We start from the raw sequence: 20,664 nt of genomic DNA on the forward strand, positions 1-20,664 counted from the left end.
AATTTGCTATTGTCAGTCTTTATAAAGCGTGTTTCTTTAAACGTTGGCTGTAATCGTGTTTGTTTTGACCCTCCATCCCAATGTAGACACAATCTAGTTGAAATTTATTTTCAGCTCCCATAATACCTATATAACTTCACAATAGTAGTCAAAAATTGTATTTATGTTGAAACAAATTCTTCCGAGCAACTCTGTCACTTTTCTTAAAACATTTGGCTAAAAGTTACGTTTGTCATTTTAAAATGTTTGTCAATTATGTCCACATTCAACCATGCAAACTGAATAACTCAGCAAATTGTGATGAAGGTAGATGTTTTATTATGAAGTTTAGCATAACGGGAATAATTTTGTCATGATTCCTTTTGCTTTTTTCCCCGCAGGGGATGGGGAGGATGATGAGACAGAGGAAGGAGACAGCAGCGGTGGGGCTTCGCAGATGAAACCTGCTTTGAACAAAGCTGAGCGAAGCCACATCATCGTCTGGCAGGTGTCCTATGTGCCAGAGTGATGCCTAAATCTGCTTTAACATTACACCTGAACATCTCTTTAAAGAACCCCTCCCCCCAAGAAGCTTCCAGCCACTTAAACTTTGTAATTATCCCCTAGTTATGTAAAAGTCCCTTTCTGGTTCTGAAGAAACAAACCCTCCAAGCTGCGCATCTTTCCTTGTAACTATTAAATCCCCCCATCCCATCACCTTTTAACTTTAATGCCTTGTAAGTACCTCCTTTGACCTAGTTATCTGCTTGCCATCCTGTGTCTGTCCCACACAGGGCATTGTAACCATCATCATAAGCCTTGTAACTACCGCCCTCCTCTGTAACCATCTAATACTTACCCTGTAAGCACACGTTATCTCCTCCTATATTGAACCTGGATTGCATCGGACCGGGGCTGCTCCTAATCTTTTGCTATGAAGTTAATCAATGGAAACTTATCTAAAACCAAAACAAATGAAGAAGATACAGCAATACGATGGTAGCTCAAGTTGCATTTCCAAATAAAAAGGTCAACTGATAGGATAAGAAGTAAATGAAAATGTATTTGGTCCCAATGAAAGTAAATGTTGAACAAGTTGGGTAAATTAGATTTCTTTTGTTTTCCTTGAAATGCTTTACATCCTATCTAGGTCCTAATTGAATACATGCAGCACCTTGAAAAACTATTAATACTCCTTGATCTTGTCATATTATGACCATAAATGTAAGTTACTGGGATTTTATGATAAAATAACAAATTCATTTAGATGTTTCAAAGGCAAAGAGGAAATGCACGACAAAGGTTTGAGATTTTTTTTTGAATTGGTAAAAAAAACGTGGACAACCAACCATCCTCATCAATCCTCTTAACTTCCTTTTATTTAAACCTTTGCACTGTAGCTCTGGCTGTATATTTAAGGTGAACCTCCTCTTCGGTTCTTCTGCAGCCTTCTCAAACACAAGTGGATTCTCTTTCCTAATTAGGTGACATTTGTAGCTGGCAGGAAATTTTATTAAGGAGTATTAGAGTATTGGAGGCTAAATACAGATTTATGCCACACATTTCGTATCAAAGACATTGAAGTTTGTGATCGTAACATGACAAGGTTGGGAATTTTTCAAGGAACTGTGTTTCATACACACTTAACGAGGAAACTCCTGGAAATATGTGGTGCAGCAGCCTAGAGCAAATGAAAGGTCAGACCATGTCCACATCCACTCCGACTGGCCCAGTTTAATCCTTCAGTTCCTAAATAATCTCCCTCTCTGACTGGCTGCTGATCAAATGCTTTGGTGTGAGGCAGGTAAATAATGGCATGTTGTTATTTTATGTACAGGGATAACTGTAAATGTCCAGACGCACTGAAGCCCATCCTCTTTGTTCAGTATGGAAACTCATGCATTGATCGCTATCTGTGGATTAAATATTAAAACATATTTGTGTGTCAAAAGCAATCATCTTGATTGTGTGCTCTTTTCTTTTTTTGTTTGCGTCAAGTAGAGAACTGAGAATACATCAGAAAGATTTGTCTTTTGACAGTTTTTTTGTACAACTTTAATACACACATTTTCTACTATTTATTGCAGTTTCACCTCAGGCTGTAAACTGAGCCTGGTATAAAAATACAAAAGCAACAATAAAGGTGCTGTTCAAAAGCTGGAAACTTTACATTCAAGTACTTCCACATGCTTATTTTTACAACCATGGAGTTACCGGATAACATGAAATGAAGGAAAAAGGCTATTTTTAAGTGGCAATTCATCTCAACTGGGTTGATTTAGTAAATCTGTTTTAACAGCGAATCATTACATGATTAAAAAAAAATAATGTAATGAGTCAGTTTCAAATCCATTATCTTCATTATTCCAAGTTTCTTATTGCAACAAGTTAACCATGTAGTTTAAAAACATTAATTACTGGTCCTAACAAAATCCGGTTTTTTAGTGCACCTTTGTTTTGTTAAGATTATCTCACCTTACGCTGGACTGAAATGTAAACGAAAGAAATGATGCAGCAAGGCAGAGATGATCAACAAACTACTGAAGCTAAAAATACTGAAAGTTGACCGAGGTTTGATCCTTAATATTAGAGCTGCGCAGGGTCTGTAAAGCGTCAGTAGATCCAGTTCTTGCTGCTGCTCTCCCAGCGGTGGAGCTCACTCTGACGGAACCAGAGACAGATCTCTTTCTGGGCGCTCTCCACCGAGTTGCTGCCGTGGATCACGTTCCTGAAAACAGGCGATAAAGAGCAAGGGTTGCTACTTTGATTTTCTTCCCGATACGAAATGATTAAATCATTTCTGAAAACATCAATATGTAAAAATAATCTAAAAGTCCTCTTTTTGTTAATCAATCAATAACTTCAACAAGGAAAACCAATTTCTCCTCACGATAGAGGAGATATTACTTTCTTTCCATGCTTATCTGGACCCAATATGAGAAAAGCAAATTGATACTGAAAAATATTAAGAATAAAAAATAATCGTTATTCTCCAGCCCAGTACTAGAGAGATACAATGTTTCTTGTTAACTGGCATTTACATATTTTTGCCATTTCAGTAATTATTAATCTTAACATGGCTACATGTACACCGTACAACACGCTACAGATAAACCTAACATCGTGTTTCATGCGTGCAGACTCTCTGACCCGACCTGACCTCACGTGTCAGGAAACATGATGCAGACGATGCTCCTGCTGCCACAGATGATCATCTTCTCTTTACTCCCAGAGTTTTCCTGGCTACAGTTAAAGTCACAAGTTTACATAAACACATCTTGGGTATGAAAGTTATAATGATTTTTTTTTACTATTGATTTATTTTGTTTATAGGATGATTATGCAAAGTCACTTTACTGAAAAATAGGAAGGTCACTGCAACAGCCTAATCGCAACCCTCTTTTTTGATTCCAATGTGGTGGTTGAGATGATCCTGTTGGAGGACCCGATTATGTGCAAGTTTCCACCATCTAGATGTTGATTTGAGGCAAATTTAGAGGCGCCAAGTGTGTAAAATCTTTAATTTATACATGTGGTGCAACGTCCCATTGGCAGCAAAACTGACTCGCGGCATGATGCTCCCACCAGCATGTGGGTAGGTGCATATTTTATGTCTTGTAACTGTCTTGGACAGCGCCCCACTCAGTTCACAGAGATTTAAGCAACTTCACAGTGGACACCCTGGTGTTCTGGTAGTTTACTGTTAATGGCAGGCTTGTCCTTAGTGGTTTAGACTGTACCTGAATATCCCTAAGCAGTTTCGTGTCATCCATGGGCGACGGGTTGGGGTTAGATGATTAAAATGTGGACACAACTGGTTGTTCCAACAGCACATTAATCCCGGACATACAACAAAACTGGTCTAGGATTAGATAAAGCAGTCAACATCAAAGCCTAACCACAACCGTGTGTAAAACCAGAGCTTAAAACACTGATACATGCTTAGGGGTCATCAGAGGGGTCAAACATCCAACCAGAATAAGGTCATTTGCTTGGTGCTAGTTACAAGGAAGATGTAGACGGGGCACAACTTCATAAGACATGTTACCAAATATTAGTGATGGTGCACGTATAAATTTGAGTTGCTACGTATGGTTTTTGTCACTGCTATAGTTAAACAAAATTAAATTTTTTGGCATTTTTATTGCCTACGAGACGAAGGTTAACACTGCGGCAGGGAGTCCTGCAGTTCTTTTATGACACAATATGGCTATAATATTGGTTGCATGTCTGTTCGTATAAAAGATTGAGATCAGACCCATAACTTGCAGGGTAAGTTGATGAACTGACTTACTTGCCCACTTGCACACAGAAATCTCCCCGGATGGTTCCGGGCAGCGAGTCTGCAGGATTGGTCTCGCCCAGCATCTTGCGAGCAGTCTCAACAACATCTAAACCCTGCCACACCTACAGAACAAAACAGGACAGTGTTGAACACAACACACCAAAAGGTTACTGGGAAATCTGTTTGTGAGGCAAGGAGTTTAAGCTTTTACAGCAAGCTCCAATAATGTTGAGGAAATTCACCATTGCAACAACTGGTCCCGAACTCATATAGCTTATTAGCGTGCTGTAGAAAGGCTTATTCCTCAGCTCCCAGTAGTGTTCGCTGAGAAGCTCCTCAGACGCCTACCGTGCAGATGCAAACGAGATCAACACATTAATTTCACAGATTGTGCCTCTGATCCACTGGGCTAACCCTCACCATGTATTTGAACCAGAAGTGAATACCTTTACAAGTTTAAGAGCCACGAGTTTGAAGCCTCTCTTCTCAAAACGACGCACTATTTCTCCCACCAGTTTCTGCTGAACGCCGTCCGGCTTCACGGCGATGAAGGTACGCTCGTTCACCCCCGTCCAGCCTGAAACAACACAAAGGGGGAATGCAACTTCAAACAAACAGGAACTGTCTCAACTTAAGCTTGGTATGCACCTGCATTCGCAAAGAGGAAGAGTATCGTACTCATCATATCATGCTTTGGCTGTAGGCTTGGGGGTTTTGTCCTGCTAGAAATATTTTGCAGCCTCTAACTGTTCTTTTATTTTATTTTGGACTACCCTTAGTAGCTATGCCCCTCTTCCCATTCACTCGGACTAGTTCCCTGTCCCTGCTGGAACAAAACATTCCCATACAAAGATGCTGTCACCACTATGTTTCACTGTGAGGATGAGGATGTTGTTGAAGCACCCCCTCAAGGGGTGTTCTGCGTGTTCGTTTATTCACCGTAAGCTGAAAGAATTCACAAGACATTATAATAAATCACACGGAGACAGCTGTATGTTATTCAAATACCTGGACCAGGGAAGCTCTCGCATGTGGTAACACAACACACACCGAGACGACTTCAGAGCTTCTCACTGGGGCCATTGCTTTTATTGAAACACACATGAAAATAGGCAGCGCCCTGTTTCACAGTTTTTTTCATACATATGATTTCATACAGACTCTTCCGGCTTACCATATTTGGACAGCTATTGTCCTGCACCTGGAGAAGGGAGTACTTGGCTAGTTAATCCTCCCACATTCTTTTCCCACCATTCTTCATTATTTCTCTACTTCACACTCAAGGCCAAGTTTGTGCAACAACACTTCTGCAGGCCACAATGTCTTATACTCACACACAGGTTATACATTTTATAACACACTGGTTATGAACATAATAATAATTAATGCACACACATAATATATCTCCACAATGTGCGTTTGTTCCCCCGACTCAGCTGTGATTCTCTGCAGCTCCTCCAGTGACTCTGGGCTTTGGCTGCTTCTCTGTCATGTCTTGGCAGTTTTCCTGTATTTTCAGATGACGGATTGAACAGGGCTTTGTAAGATGTTCACGGGTTGGGATTTTGTTAACCTTAACCTGCTTCAAACCTCTCCATAGGTTTATCCCGTCTGTTGTGTTATTCAGTTTTAATGATGCTATTTGTTCACTAATAATCTCTAAATAAAAGCGTCTTCACTGAACGTTATATTAAAATTAAATTATACAGAAGAGGACTAATTTGAGAATTTCTGAAGGCAATTAGTTGCATGCATATTTAGGGATAACAAAGTAAAAGGGGTATAACACAAATAAACGACACGTTTTTCAAATTTATATTCGTCAAAAATAATAAATCCTGCATACATTTCCTCCTACTCCACAATGATGTTCTACTGAATGCAGATTTGTTACATAAAATCTCTTTCAAATAAACTAAGATTTTGAGTCGACACTGTAGTATATTTTAAAAGATCAAAGCCTTGGTATTGTCATCCATTGATCTGCATCGCCACCTAGTGGACACTTATAAAAATGCTGACATTCACAATATAAAATGTACCTTCATGCATCTTAATACCCTCAATGCAATCTGTCTGCATTCCGGCATTTTCATGCGCGAAAGCAACCTTGTAGCATATCGCGCATGTTAATCGTATTTAAAACGAAGTACCTGCACCAGGTGCTCAAAGAGCTGCACTTCTGCTTCAGCTCAAGCAACAACCCCACCTCGCAGCTGTCTAAACCTGACGTTAGAAACCTCTCACCGGGTTCATCAATCCGCGCCTGTTTGGGCACCAGATCTTCCAGCTCCTGCAGGTCTCGCTGTGACCTTTTAGTCGGCTTCATTGCGGGGACTCTTTCTGCAACCGCCTATCAGATCCCGCAGTCTGCGCACGAGCACAAATCTTCCCAGTAAGCAGCGCGTGGACCTCTGAGCTAATAATAGAACGATGAATCAACTTTTCTGACAATGAGGAGCACACATGAGACGCGCTGCATGCTATTAGACCAGCAGCTGGGAGAACACATTAGTTAGTAATGATTAATTAGTTCGGGTTGTTTTAGTCACAAATCAAAGTCTGAGCCACAGCAAGGTTCCAGTTAAAGTTAGAGCGCTTCGTAACACCTCTGTTCCCGGTACAATTGCCGTCTTCAGCTAACCGAGGAGTCGCCTCTGCCCCGGCATCTCCTGGAAGCTGAGAATATTACCCAGTAAAACTCAGGGCTCGGCTCGGTGAACCACTGCTCAGCTACTGACATGCAAACACCACCAACCTGACTGAAAGAAGTGGGCGAAAATGGACAGAAACAGGCAGATCATTGTCGATGCAGGACGGAGCAGACTATCCGGGAGAATGAAGGCTACGTCACGTTGCTAAGGAATGCTCCAAAGCGCGAGCAAATATGGCAAGCTAAGATGTCATTTAATGAGTAGGTTAGGACCTGGTCTTTCCTGGTACAAATTAGGGCTGTCTCTAGCTTTGTTGGGGCCCTGTGCGAGAGGCTGTTTGAGGGCCCCTGGCTTGCCAAACTACATGTCAGAGGTGTGGGATTCATTAGTTGTTTCACAAACATGCAACAATCTATTGCTCTTCACAATCCAAACATTTCTAATAATCTCTTACGAATATTAAACACCTTAATTTGAGCTACTTAAGCCACGTAACTGATAAAAAATTATAATACATGGAAAAGAACAACCCTTCATATATTCAATAATGAAAAATATATTTAGTCAAATTTTCAAGGCAGCTCAAATTCTTATCCCCTACAATAAAAAATGAAATAAAACAATAAATAAATGGAGAGGACAAAGCCCCATGAAAATCGAGGCAGACTGTGGCCTGGAATAAAAATACTTAATTGTACTGCAAAAAATGCAAGCCACAGCTTATCCTAATTTATTTTATTAGAAGTTTTTTTTTTTTTTTCAATTAACTGATAGATGAAGTCACAATTTTGTTTATCTTCAGATAAAGGTGAACATTCAGGTTTGCCTGAAACATCTAAAAGTAAATTTTATACAAATTATCAATTCTAGATAGGGTGAGGATGGCCTATGATTTTCTTTATTGTTATTGGGAAAAGTCTTATTGTGATAGCAATCACAATTTATTGTGATGATGTTTGCAAACCCCGAAAACGAAGAGGGTTGTTCCTTTTGCTCTTTTTCAACTTTTGGTTCCACGAGGGCATCAATAAATGTCAATATATTTAAAAATATAAATGAATGCAGTTAATGTGTGCTGCTTTTCAGCACAATTACACTATTTAATGTAGCCCCAAGTAAATTCAAGTACCATACTTAATAAAATGTTACGCTTGTTTTCAAGAGAGCTCAGTATTTGTGTTTGTATACATCAAATATACAGTCATATCTATTGCCAATAAAGGCTGTAATGAATTTTTAAATACTTTTTATAATTTTTTATTTTATCATTGTTACAATAAATACTATACGAGAAAACTTTAAATATACTGAAGATCATCCCTAAGATAGGGAAAATGTACTGGTTTAAATCTGGAATGGGTAAAGTGATTTTATTTGTCCAAGAAAGATCCTTTTAGTATCTGAAAAGTTCCTTTTAAATTAGTTGATTAGTTAAATTGATTTCTGAGAGCTGCTGCTTTGGAAATTCCAGTTGCACAAAAGGAATACTTGCTATTTGTAGAGAGTCCCTTTCAGATGCAGCTTCAGGGATCTAGGAAGATACAGGGGTTGGACAATGAAACTGAAACACCTGGTCTTAGACCACAATAATTTATTAGTATGGTGTAGGGCCTCCTTTTGCAGCCAATACAGCGTCAATTCGTCTTGGGAAGGACATATACAAGTCCTGCACAGTGGTCAGAGGGATTTTAAGCCATTCTTCTTGCAGGATAGTGGCCAGGTCAATACGTGATACTGGTGGAGGAAAACGTTTCCTGACTCGCTCCCCCAAAACACCCCAAAGTGGCTCAATAATATTTAGATCTGGTGACTGTGCAGGCCATGGGAGATGTTCAACTTCACTTTCATGTTCATCAAACCAATCTTTCACCAGTCTTGCTGTGTGTATTGGTGCATTGTCATCCTGATACATGGCACCGCCTTCAGGATACAATGTTTGAACCATTGGATGCACATGGTCCTCAAAAATGGTTCGGTAGTCCTTGGCAGTGACGCGCCCATCTAGGACAAGTATTGGGCCAAAGGAATGCCATGATATGGCAGCCCAAACCATCACTGATCCACCCCCATGCTTCACTCTGGACATGCAACAGTCTGGGTGGTACGCTTCTTTGGGGCTTTTCCACACCGTAACTCTCCCAGATGTGGGGAAAACAGTAAAGGTGGACTCATCAGAGAACAATACATGTTTCACATTGTCCACAGCCCAACATTTGCGCTCCTTGCACCATTGAAACCAACGTTTGGCATTGGCATGAGTGACCAAAGGTTTGGCTATAGCAGCCCGGCCGTGTATATTGACCCTGTGGAGCTCCCGACGGACAGTTCTGGTGGAAACAGGAGAGTTGAGGTGCACATTTAATTCTGCCGTGGTTTTATGTTTTTTGGATACAATCCGGGTTAGCACCCGAACATCCCTTTCAGACAGCTTCCTCTTACGTCCACAGTTAATCCTGTTGGATGTAGTTCGTCCTTCTTGGTGGTATGCTGACATTACCCTGGATACCGTGGCTCTTGATACATCACAATGACTTGCTGTCTTGGTCACAGATGCGCCAGTAAGACGTGCACCAACAATTTGTCCTCTTTTGAACTCTGGTATGTCACCCATAATGTTGTGTGCATTTCAATATTTTGAGCAAAACTGTGCTCTTACCCTGCTAATTGAACCTTCACACTCTGCTCTTACTGGTGCAATGTGGAATCAATGAAGACTGGCTACCAGGCTGGTCCAATTTAGCCATGAAACCTCCCACACTAAAATGACAGGTGTTTCAGTTTTGTTGTCCAACCCCTGAGGATTACCATGTTCAACAAAAGCAGAGTCCAAATTGCAATTGAAAATTAGGAAATTTAGCTAATACAGCATTATTCTTAGACTGTTTCATGGCGGTTACAATTTCAAACCTAAATAATGTCACTTCAAAACTTTGTGGAAATAGAAGGAATTATTTAATTTCCCTTTGGGATTAATAAAGTATTTTTGAATTGAATTGAATTGAATTGAATTAATAAAAAAAACACAAAAATAAAAGTTGTGATTTTCAGTAATAAAATCATAACCAGTTATCCCATTACAGCATTTACACTTTATAACTTATGAAACGTCACTACAGCATATGATGTAGCTTTAATAAAATTTAAACAGATTTTACTGATGAGCCTTCCTTTGCTAGTGAACCAGAGTAGAGGACCTCCTGTCACAGATGGGCAAAATGGACTTCAAATTTAATCACAACATTTCATTGTATTTTTTTGTGATGATGATAAAAGTGAATGTAAAAAAAGCATTTAAAATTTTCTCCCCCTTTTTTTTGGCAATTGTATGGCTGTCATTGTCATTGCTGTATTTTCAACACAATTTTGCCTGTAAGATACGTATCCATTCAAAAAAAAGACTTCATCAGGACAGCAGTTACCTTAAAGGGGTCACTTTTGTCACTGCACAGCACAAAATAACTTTAATAGCTTTTAATCATATGTATAAATAATGTATAATCAAATGTATAAATATTTATGTATGCTCTCATGGAACTAATAATGGAGAATATTTTAACAGTAACCGTCCCAACAATACTTTCAGTTTGGGGGTTTGCAAACATCAATAACTGGAATTATTTATCATCACAGTTTCTTCTTCTTCTTCTTCTTCTTCTTCTTGTATTATTTTTGGCGGTTGGCAAATAACTATGGGTGCATTACCGCCACTGACTGGTATGTAGTGTGGTTCTTCGTGGTTTTAAATCTTATTTACTATTACAACAATCAAATTCTATTTATTAATTTAGTTTTTTTGAAAAATCTAAATATAATTTGAATATGTTTGCTACCTAAACTTTTTTGCAAAGTATCTATTAAAATAAATTTTCTTTAATACCTACAAATTCTCTCCTCAAAATTGTTCTTTCTTTCTTGTTCATATTTCTGACACTTCAATATTACATGTTCTATTGTTTCCTCCTCTCCACAATGATCACATTTTCCTGTATTATGTTTCTTTATTTTAAACAATGTAGAATTAAGTCCTGTATGTCCAAGTCTTAATCTTGTAATTAACCTTTCCTCTGTTCTACTCCTTCTTCCAGTTCTTACTTCTCCTACTATCTTGTTGATTCTGTAAAACCATCTTCCTTTCCTTTCTTCATCCCACCTTTTTTGCCACTCTTTCCTGATTCTCTGTTTAATTATATTTCTTGCCTCTGACCTACTAATATTAATTATAAAACTAATGTTGTTTTGTGTTGCCTTCTTTGCCATCCTGTCCGCCATCTCATTCCCTCCAACTCCTACATGTGCTGATACCCATAAAAACACTAATATTAATCCCATCCTTTGTATTCTAAATAAAGTATGTTTTATTTCCAACAAAATGTCTGGTCTACCCTCTGAATGATTATGTTTTAAACTTAATAATGCTGAACTTGAGTCTGAACAAATGATTGTTTTTAATGGTTTTATATCCTCCACCCACTGCACTGCTAACAATATGGCTAATAATTCTCCTGAATATATCGATAATCCATCTGTAATTCTTTTTCCTACTTTTATTTTAAATTCTGGTATTATAAATGCTGCTCCTATTTTTTCATCTGTTTTTGATGCGTCTGTGTAAATCTGGACATAATGATAGTAATTGTTTATATATTATTGTATTATACTTGAATCTAAACTACATTTCGTATCCTTTTTCTTTTTCATCAATGCCATATCCACCACTGCTTCTGGTAACAGCCACGGTGGCACTACTGGCAAAGGCAACATTGAACTTATTTCTTTTTCATATATTTGAAATTCTTCTGCTATATTATTGATAATCCAACCAAAACTCTTAACTTGTTTTTTTTCTTTTTCCCAGCATGGTTTTAAAATATCACATGTAGGATGATCTGGATTATTGCTTTGTAAGTTTATCCAGTAATTTATTGCTAACTGTTTCCTTCTTAGATCTAATGGCATCTCTCCCATCTCTACCTGAAGTGCTGCTATTGGACTGGTTCTGATTGCTCCTGTACAAATTCTTAAAGCTTCATGTTGTATATTGTCTAATTTTATAAGATGTGTGTTTGCTGCTGATCTATAAATTATACTTCCATAATCAATATTTGATCTAATTAATCCTGTATAAATTATTTTTAATGATGTTCGGTGTGCTCCCCAATCAATACCAGCCATACATCTCATAATGTTTAATATTTTTTGCATTTATCTATGATTTTTTCTATACGTACTATATATATATATATGTATAATTTTTTCATCAAACCATATACCTAAAAAGTTTATATTTTTTACTTGTTCTAAAACTTGATTGTATAATTTTAGTTTGATATTTTCTCTTTTCCTTTTCTGTGTAAACACAATTACTTTTGTTTTTTCCACTGAGAATTTAAATCCCCATTGATTTGCCCATTGTTCTATTCTAATAATCTCATCCTGTATTTTCTTTTCAATAAGTTTGATATTACGACCCCTTTTCCATATAGCTCCATCATCTGCAAATAGTGAACAACCGACTTCCTTACCAATATTTTTAAATACATCATTTATCATTATAGAAAACAATAACGGACTTATAATACTTCCTTGAGGAGTACCATTATCTACTATATATTCTACTATATATTTACCTGACAATTCTTGACCAATTCTTACTTGTATTTTTATATTTGATAAAAATCTTTAATCCAGTTAAACATTTTTCCAGTAATACCCATTTTATTTTATTTAATTAATAATCCTTCAATCCACATCATGTCATAAGCTTTTTCTATATCATAAAATACAGCTACTACATTTTCTTTGTTTATTTGTGTTCTCCTAATTTCATATTCTAAACTTATTGCAGAGTCATTTGTGCTTCTCCCTTTTCTAAACCCATTTTGATTTCTAGATATATATCTATTAATATTTAAATAATATGTTAATCTATTATTAATCATTTTTTCCATTATTTTACAAATATTTGATGTTAATGCGATCGGTCTAATTTTCTGGTTTTGTGTTGTCCTTTCCTGGTTTAACTATTGGAATAATTATTGCTTCCTTCCAGCTCTGTGGCAGATCTTCCTCCTCCCAGACTTTATTGTATAATTCTAATATTTTTTCTTTTGCTTTGTCATTAAGATGTTCTATCATCATATAGTAAATTTGATCTTTTCCAGGTGATGTTTTTTTTTGTTTTCCTAGTTACAGAGTTCAACTCTCCTTTTGTAAATGGCTCATTTATAAAATGTATATCTACGTTATTTCGCATTAAGTCTTCTTTTCTAATACCCTTCATTCTTTTAATTGTTTTCCAAATTTGGTCAATTTTTGTTTCTCTCCCTGCGGTATTACAAACGTTTCTCCAATATTCTCTTTTTGTATTCTTAATGATCTTTCTCACTTTTGCTTGCTTTCTTTTGTACTCAATTAGATTCTGATAAATTGGGTTACTTTTTAATGTTTTAAATGCTTTATTTCTTAGGTTTATTACTTCACTACAATCTTTTGTCCACCATGGCACAATTTTTTTATCGTTCTTTCTTCCTCCTTTTTTCATTGATTCTTCTCCAGCCTGTAAGATTTTTTTACAGATATTTATATTTAAACTATTTATATCAATTGACTCATCTATTTCTTCCAATTTCTTTTGACTTAAATATTTAAATTTTTCCCAATCAGCCTTATTAAAATTCCATCTTTTATATAACCCTGTATTCCTTTTATTTCTTAATATTCCGGTTATGATTTTAATGGGGTAATGATCACTGCCTACTGTTGTATCTTTGTCAATGTCCCACTCACAGTTATTGGCTAAACAATTTGATACTATTGTTAAATCAATCACAGACTCTGTATCTGTTTTTACATTAATTCTTGTTCCTCTTTCATCATTTATACATACCAAATTTTTCATTTCCATTATTTCTTCAATAACTTGTCCATTTTTATCATACATTTTCCCCATAATGTGTGGTAATTAAAATCTCCACACCAGATTACTTTTCCTTCTAAATACACCATTAATTCATCCATCAACTCGAATATTTTACATGGATTATAAAAATGTATTATCTTACATTTTTCTTTTTTATTGTAAATTTCAACTACTATGTATTCTAAATTTTTACCTTTTCCTAATATCTGATATTGTATTCCTTCATTTATAAATATTCCACATCCTCCTCCACTTCCCTCTTGTCTATCCCTTCTGATACTATTGTCTCCTGTATACATATAATTTCTGTTTTTTCTTCAATTCCATCTATATACCATTTAAATTCCTGTCCATTAGCTATTAACCTTCTTTCATTCCACTGTAATATTATCATATGTTTCTATCAGCTGGGGTTCCTCCTTGCCTCCCGTCTGTTTCCAACTTTTTATGAATGTTTTCCCAAGATCCTTCTTTAAACCCTAAGAACTTTTCTGCTCCTCTGACTATTATTTTAATCTGTTCTGTTTTGTGTTTAGCCTGTTCAGTGCAGTTAATGACATAAGCTATGAATAATATCAGTTTTTCCACAGACATTGTGACATTTTCCTCTGATTCTACTTTTCTTTGTTGATAATCTGGAATCCTAATTTGACCTTCATCCTTTGTTCTTTCATTCTGGACATTTTTGACTGCTTCAGCATAGTTTATGTTTTTAATCATTTTAATTTGTTGAATTTCTTTTGCTTTCTTCCTTACCTCACATCCCCTGAGTGTGACTATGTTGCCCTCCACAATTACAACATTTTTCGTGCACTTCTTCCCCACAATCTTCAATTCTGTGATCTTCTCCACACTTTGAACATCTTTGTTTTCCTTTGCAGACAGCTGCTATATGACCATATCTCTGACATTTAAAACATCTTAGTGGTGGAGGAATGAAAGACCTCACAGAAAAACTCAGATATCCTATTTTAACATTTTGTGGCAACACTGTTTCTTCAAAGTTTATTAAAATTGACAGGCTTCCTACTCTTTCTCCATTTACATTTTTAGTCAGTCTTTTGAGATTTTTTATCTTTGCACCAACAATGCTTTTTTTTTATTTGTCTATATCTTCCTCCAGAGGAATGCCATAAATTACCCCCGGGACGATTTTATCTTCTCCTATAATCTTCCTCTCTGTCACCGTTTTCTTGCAAATGTTTTCAACTTGTAAAGCCTTTCTTCTTTGGTTTTACACAACACCAGTATATTTCCATCTCTCAATACATTCACCATTTCAACATCTCCTATCTTTTCTTTAATTTCTCTAGATAGTGAAATAGGACTCAGGTTCTCTTTTTCTTCTTAATTTTTTATCTTTAATATTATTTTACATTCTTCCATTCCAATTTTCCTCCTAACTACTCTCTCTTCTTCAGAACTATTTTCTTCCAGCTCTCTTTTACTCCTTTGGCTGTCTAACATTTTTCCTTCTTCTGCTTTACCTCTTCCGCATCCTCTCCTTCTACTTACTGGCATCCATTCATCAAAGTCCATATTGTCCTCCTGTGTGTCCATTCTGAACCATTCACATACCAGTTTATACCTTTTGCATAAACTATTTAAAGTAAATAATCTCTCAGTATCTATCTGTTCGATACTGTTAACAAAATTCAATCTTGGCAGCGATTCTGTTTCTCACCCTCCCTCCATAAAGCCTAGCAATATAAAAAAGTGCTACTGGCCTACCAGAGCCTTTTTCTGAGGCGCAGTTCTACCCTGATAATCTGTTTTGTATCCTGGTAGTTGAAGAATAAAGCGGTTTGATTATGTATTACAAGGGCCTGCATGCATATTTGGCACAGCAACCAGAAATCAAGGGAGAAAAAGCATAAACTAATGTAGAAATAAATAAGTAAACATCATCATGAGTGAAAAGTGCATTTAAAAAATGCTTTGAATATTATCCAACACAACTTTGAATTTATCTTGTACGTGTTTTGTCTTGTATTTCTATTTGTCAAAGCATCTTACAACTTCCTAAGTTTGCTCCTTGTAAAGTTAGACATCCAAATGTTTCTGGTGCAGCTTCACCGACTCCCAAGGTGCATGAAGAAGGTCAAAGATCTGGTGGGATGAGGACTTCAGCAACATCTGAAGTACTGGGAAACAACTTTAATAATAGACCATCATGATCCTGATGAAGGCCACAAGCTGAAACGCGTTGGTCTCATTATAAAGCTATACTCTTTCTATATTGCTGTTGTTCTCTACCTTGCTTATATTTTAAAACATATAACATCTTGTAAGTTTACCTTATCAAAAGGACAATGGGTTGATTGTTTCCTATTTTGTTGTCCCAGAATTATTGTTGTCTATTCTCAGCAACAAGAACAGGATATGGATCTCTCTTTCTTCAAATAGTTTGGTCTATTTAGTGCATCCGTTTGCTTTCGAATGAAAGTGGATGGATGTTTGTGGTCATATTAACTATTAAAATGAAAGCTAAAACCAGGCTTAATATAAGACAATTACTTTGTTTTGTACCAAACATTTTTTGTAATTTTAGGAAGACGTTAATTTGAAAAAAAATCTCACCCTAAAACAAATAGTCTGTCTGCATCAACTCCCTTTGCTGGTGGACCAAATTTGTACCAATCTGGAAATGCAGCTGGGAGCCACAAAGACATCATCCCATGGGCTGCACATGGCCCCCAGACCACACTTTGGACACCCCTGATTTACAGTATATGGAAAAAATAAGTTTAAATAAAATTAATCTGCACAGCATAGCAGAAATTAACAGTATCAGGGATTAGGTTTGAATACGGTTGTGGACAAACTTTTGTAGAACCGCTTTTACTTAAACTCAACACAGTGGGACATATTTTTTTTTTGGTTTTCTTTGTGCAAATGAAATTGATGTAATGAAGAAGACAGCAACCACTAAACGAGTCTGTTTGGTTCTCACTTTTAATATTCAGCACATTTAACACATACACAGTTCTATATCACATCATTTGAGTCCAGGACACAGCAGCTGCTCAAATGAATCCCTGTAGAGTACATTCTCACACCGTTGTCCCCTCTTTCCTCTGACGCTCTTGTTCCTGTCTGCGGAAATAGTCTTTGTTGAGCACCACGTCCCTCTTTAGAGGCAGGGCCGGCTCCTCTGTCACTGCGCTGCCTCCAGCTTTCCCACGCTCTGCCAGCAGCATGGCACGGAGCAGGGGAGGATAGGGGGCGTAGCGCACCGGAGGCTCCGGGAGGGGCTGGAAGTCCCTGAACTGCTGCTCCATGTCTTTGGGAATCAGGCGCCAGTCGTGGTACATCACCTTCTCCACCTCCTTTACCTCACTTTCCTGTTTGCCTTATAAAGACATTTAATTTAGAAAGTATTTATGCGTTTTCTTCTTTACTTGGTGCATTGTTATCACAACAAAAAATACATTTTAGGGAGAGCAGACAACGCACTGGTCTGGTAAACCTAAGCAGAAGCATAACAGGAGGTCATTTTGGACAGAAATGTGTCAGTTTCTAATAGATTATTACTGTTTCAAAAACACTGAGCTCAAAAATACTAAAGAACATGTAAGAGTAGAAACTTTAATTATGTAGTGCCTTGTAAAAATATGTATAAGCCTTGACATTTTCCTAATTTTGTCACTTTACAACCACAAACACAAGCTGGTGCACAATTGTGAAGTAAAAGGAAACTGATTCAGTCTTCTGTAAAGGCCTCAGATGTTAAACATCAGAGAAAAGAATTGTAAGGGAAAATCCCAAAACAGAAACGAGTTTATGGTTTTTGCCAAGACACGGTAACTAAATACATAGTCATTTATTTGTGATTTTCTTTCACATTTTTAAGCCAAATATAAACCCTTCAAAACCTATAAAACCTTCAATATGTTTATATGTTCACTAATACTGTTTGTTTATATGTTCATCTTTCGGTGTGTAATTATAAATAATCATATCTGGAATCTTAATAAAGCAGATAAAGCTCAACAGTGTCAAAGTTTACCTTTATATGTGAGGGTTCCCCATGCTCTGCCATGATCCACGTTCTGGAAAAGAAAAGAAAACAGATGCTTTAGCTTCAGGATATTTCTTAGTTGGTGTTTTTCTCAAAACAAACATGTTTTCTATTCATTTGTAAACATATTTGGCACATTAATCTGAAAACTCAACACTCATTAGCACTAATGACACAAAGGATTAGCACATATTTACCAGAAAGCCAAGCTGAGACACATTTTACCACTTTGAGAGAAGAAAATGGTGCTTTATGAGTGTTGGTGGTATTGTTGGACAGTGAAATATTCCTCATTTTCCTCTGCTATACACTGAGCATTTGGAAATACAGTTTTTATTATTGTAGCAGAATTTCAGAAGGCCATCAGAACAGTTAGGGCAGTTAGGAGTCCATCCAGCTGGCCAACTAGGTAATTAATATACAAAATGTAGATGCATGACCCAAGAAAGAAATTGTCCTACAAAATATTGAGTCCAAGCAGTAATTTGCAATCACGAGACTGCACATAATGATACGACTGTGATGAGTGATTTGGACAGCACCATGGTTGTAGCATAAAACGAAAAACGAGAGGAATCTTTCATTGTTCCTCTTTGCACAATCTTTAGATCACCCAGAGTCCTCGTTCCCCCCTTTGGTTCACTTCTCTTTAAAGCACACCCCAAAGGCTTTCTAAAGGGTTCAGGAAGATGTTGATTGTATGTCTGCTGAACCCTTTCGGTCTAGAGTTGGCCATACGTTTTGGATTTTAATCCTATTAAAAGACCTCAAAGGAAACCCATTTTCAGTCTACCAGACCCCAACAGAACTTGATTTAAAATCTTCTGGTATTTCTAAGAGTTCATGTTCTTGTGCTCTCTGACAAAGTTACCAGGGTCTTTGGAAAAGAAACAGCATCACAGAACCTCTGATACTTAAAAGGTGGTTCTTTTCACATATTCACCATATGTTTGTGAGAGCAGGTGTTAGTTGCCAGCAAATGTTAGCACACTCCGCGTTTATGACTATTTGCTTTCTACAAACCCTGAGTAACCAAAACGATTATTGTATAAACAAAAAAATGCCAGACAACTTCACTAATGCGGTGTACAGTACTGTCCTTCACTGACAGCATACCTCAGCTGTGTAGTCCACCTTGATCTTGGTAATCTGCCAGTAGCTGGGCTCTGGGTGGTCCTCCAGCCAGGACTTGCGGGTCAACATTCGGCCCACTCCAAACAGCCGCATCCCCGCCAACAGTGAGAAGAGGCGGCTCTCCCTGCGGACGTCCTGCCAGGCCAACACGGGCAGCATCTTCCCAGTGAGAGGCCGTCTCATCGTCTCGTAGTCCAGGGCATATTTCTGTGACTCCCTCGGTCGGGACTTCAGCTCTCGGTACGCCCGGATCTTCCGAGCCATTTCTGCGATGAGACGGAGTCGCTTCTTTTTCGCCATGACTGCGAGTTGACAAACACCGGGTCACCGTTTACCCTGAGGACGAAAATAGTTACATTTACCTGGTTGGGGAGGAAATTTTACCAGGGTAGCAAACCTCGGTGCTAAAGACGTGTTACATTAACTGACAGGAGTCAATAAACGGCAAACACCTGGCATGAAAATGTCGATATTATTCTAATAATGAAATACATGAATTTCAATACCTGAAAATGACTAAATTTGCTTCTAGTTGACCTCAATAAGCAAAGCACGCATTTCCGCACACGTGGTCCGGTTATAAAATAGTCCCTGTAAGAACCTCGATCGTAATTGGGTTCCGCAGCAGATAAATCTTGGTTCCCGATAATAACACTACAACTACTATTACTACTAATACTGCTGCTACTACTACTAATAGTATTAATAATAATAATTCGGGTTATTTTTATGAGTAAAATCGATTATGTACATCATGTCCTTAAATGAGGTGCCCAACAGACAAAATCAACACTTAGGAGATAAATTTACTCTTTTTCAGTGGATGTCTGGAATTCTAGATTTTTCCAAATGTTTTTACTTTAGCCAAAAGAATAGGCTAAACTGTCTTTATTTTTGGAGTTCATCTGGATACGTGGAACGGCACGGTCATTTTCTTCGAGAATCGAAAGTGTACAGGACAATATAGTTGCTGTTAAGTCAGATTGATTTATTGGAATACAGACTGAATGTCTGGATTTTAAGCCCATTTCCACAGAGCACTGTGAACATATTCACACAACTTAAATGTTTCCACATTACAACAAACCTCAATGTAGTTTATTAGGATTTTATATAATAGACCAACACAAAGTAGCTCACACTTCTGATGTTGAAGACAAATTATGCAGAGTTTTAAAATATTTAGGGTGTGGCATGTATTTTTCTTCAGGCCTTTTACTTGGAAACCCCTAAATAAATTCCAGTGCAACCAACTGCTTTCAGAAGACACCTAATTAGTAAACAGAGTTCACCTGTGTGTAATTTTATCTCAGTAAATCAGTTACTCAGAGACATAGCTAACAGGACCATGGTACCTCTGGAGGAGGTGCAGAGATCCAGACCTCAGGTAGTAGAATCTGTTGATATGACAGATATTAGCCATGCACTCTACAAAGGCGACTGTGGTTCAGTAGGAAGAGTAGTTGTCTTGCAATCAGAAGTTTGTGGGTTCAATGACAGCTTCCTCTGGCCATATGTCAATGTGCCCCTGGCCAAGGCACTCAAGTTGCCTACCGATTGGTGTATGAATGTGTTAGTGAGTGCAATTGGGTGAATGTGGCTCTAGTGTAAAGGGCTTTGAGTGGTCTGTATGACTGGAAAAGTGCTATATAAGTCCATTTACAATTCTGAC

At 37.4% G+C, this 20,664-nt stretch overlaps 3 protein-coding genes across 38 annotated transcripts in view; 1 reads left to right on the forward strand and 2 right to left on the reverse strand.

Annotated features, from left to right (window-relative positions):
- The window catches only part of LOC124864123 (C-Jun-amino-terminal kinase-interacting protein 3-like), a 43,026-nt gene extending 41,092 nt beyond the window's left edge, over positions 1-1,934 (forward strand). For all 32 annotated transcript variants that reach the window (XM_047358790.1, XM_047358770.1, XM_047358768.1 and 29 more), the window contains one exon: positions 381-1,934. In XM_047358790.1, the coding sequence (XP_047214746.1) occupies positions 381-508 (128 nt within the window). In that variant the 3' untranslated portion in view covers positions 509-1,934. The remainder of the gene's footprint in view (positions 1-380) is intronic.
- Positions 1,935-2,010: 76 nt separating this feature from the next.
- LOC124864126 (nucleoside diphosphate kinase 3-like) lies at positions 2,011-7,175 on the reverse strand. 5 transcript variants are annotated; one of them, XM_047358792.1, is made up of 6 exons: positions 6,512-6,850; positions 4,711-4,841; positions 4,507-4,608; positions 4,274-4,386; positions 3,140-3,222; positions 2,011-2,707 (listed from the first exon to the last, which is right to left on the reverse strand). In XM_047358792.1, exons 1-5 carry the CDS (start codon positions 6,591-6,593, stop codon positions 3,141-3,143), a joined length of 510 nt encoding a protein of 169 aa, XP_047214748.1. In that variant the 5' UTR covers positions 6,594-6,850; the 3' UTR covers positions 2,011-2,707; position 3,140. The 5 variants fall into 5 exon arrangements, with proteins under 5 accessions (XP_047214748.1, XP_047214749.1, XP_047214751.1 ...); XM_047358793.1 differs by lacking the exons at positions 3,140-3,222; positions 6,512-6,850 and adding an exon at positions 7,023-7,175; XM_047358795.1 differs by lacking the exons at positions 3,140-3,222; positions 6,512-6,850 and adding an exon at positions 6,874-6,972.
- Positions 7,176-16,774: 9,599 nt separating this feature from the next.
- Positions 16,775-19,657, reverse strand: LOC124864537 (28S ribosomal protein S34, mitochondrial-like). The gene is made up of 4 exons (XM_047359351.1): positions 19,499-19,657; positions 18,975-19,328; positions 17,847-17,889; positions 16,775-17,189 (listed from the first exon to the last, which is right to left on the reverse strand). The coding sequence occupies exons 2-4, from the start codon at positions 19,290-19,292 to the stop codon at positions 16,891-16,893; spliced, it is 660 nt and encodes a 219-aa protein (XP_047215307.1). The 5' UTR covers positions 19,293-19,328; positions 19,499-19,657; the 3' UTR covers positions 16,775-16,890.
- Between the last annotated feature and the right edge of the window lie 1,007 nt (positions 19,658-20,664).

This window comes from Girardinichthys multiradiatus, chromosome Y, assembly GCF_021462225.1.
Source record: "Girardinichthys multiradiatus isolate DD_20200921_A chromosome Y, DD_fGirMul_XY1, whole genome shotgun sequence".
NCBI classification, from domain to species: domain Eukaryota; kingdom Metazoa; phylum Chordata; class Actinopteri; order Cyprinodontiformes; family Goodeidae; genus Girardinichthys; species Girardinichthys multiradiatus.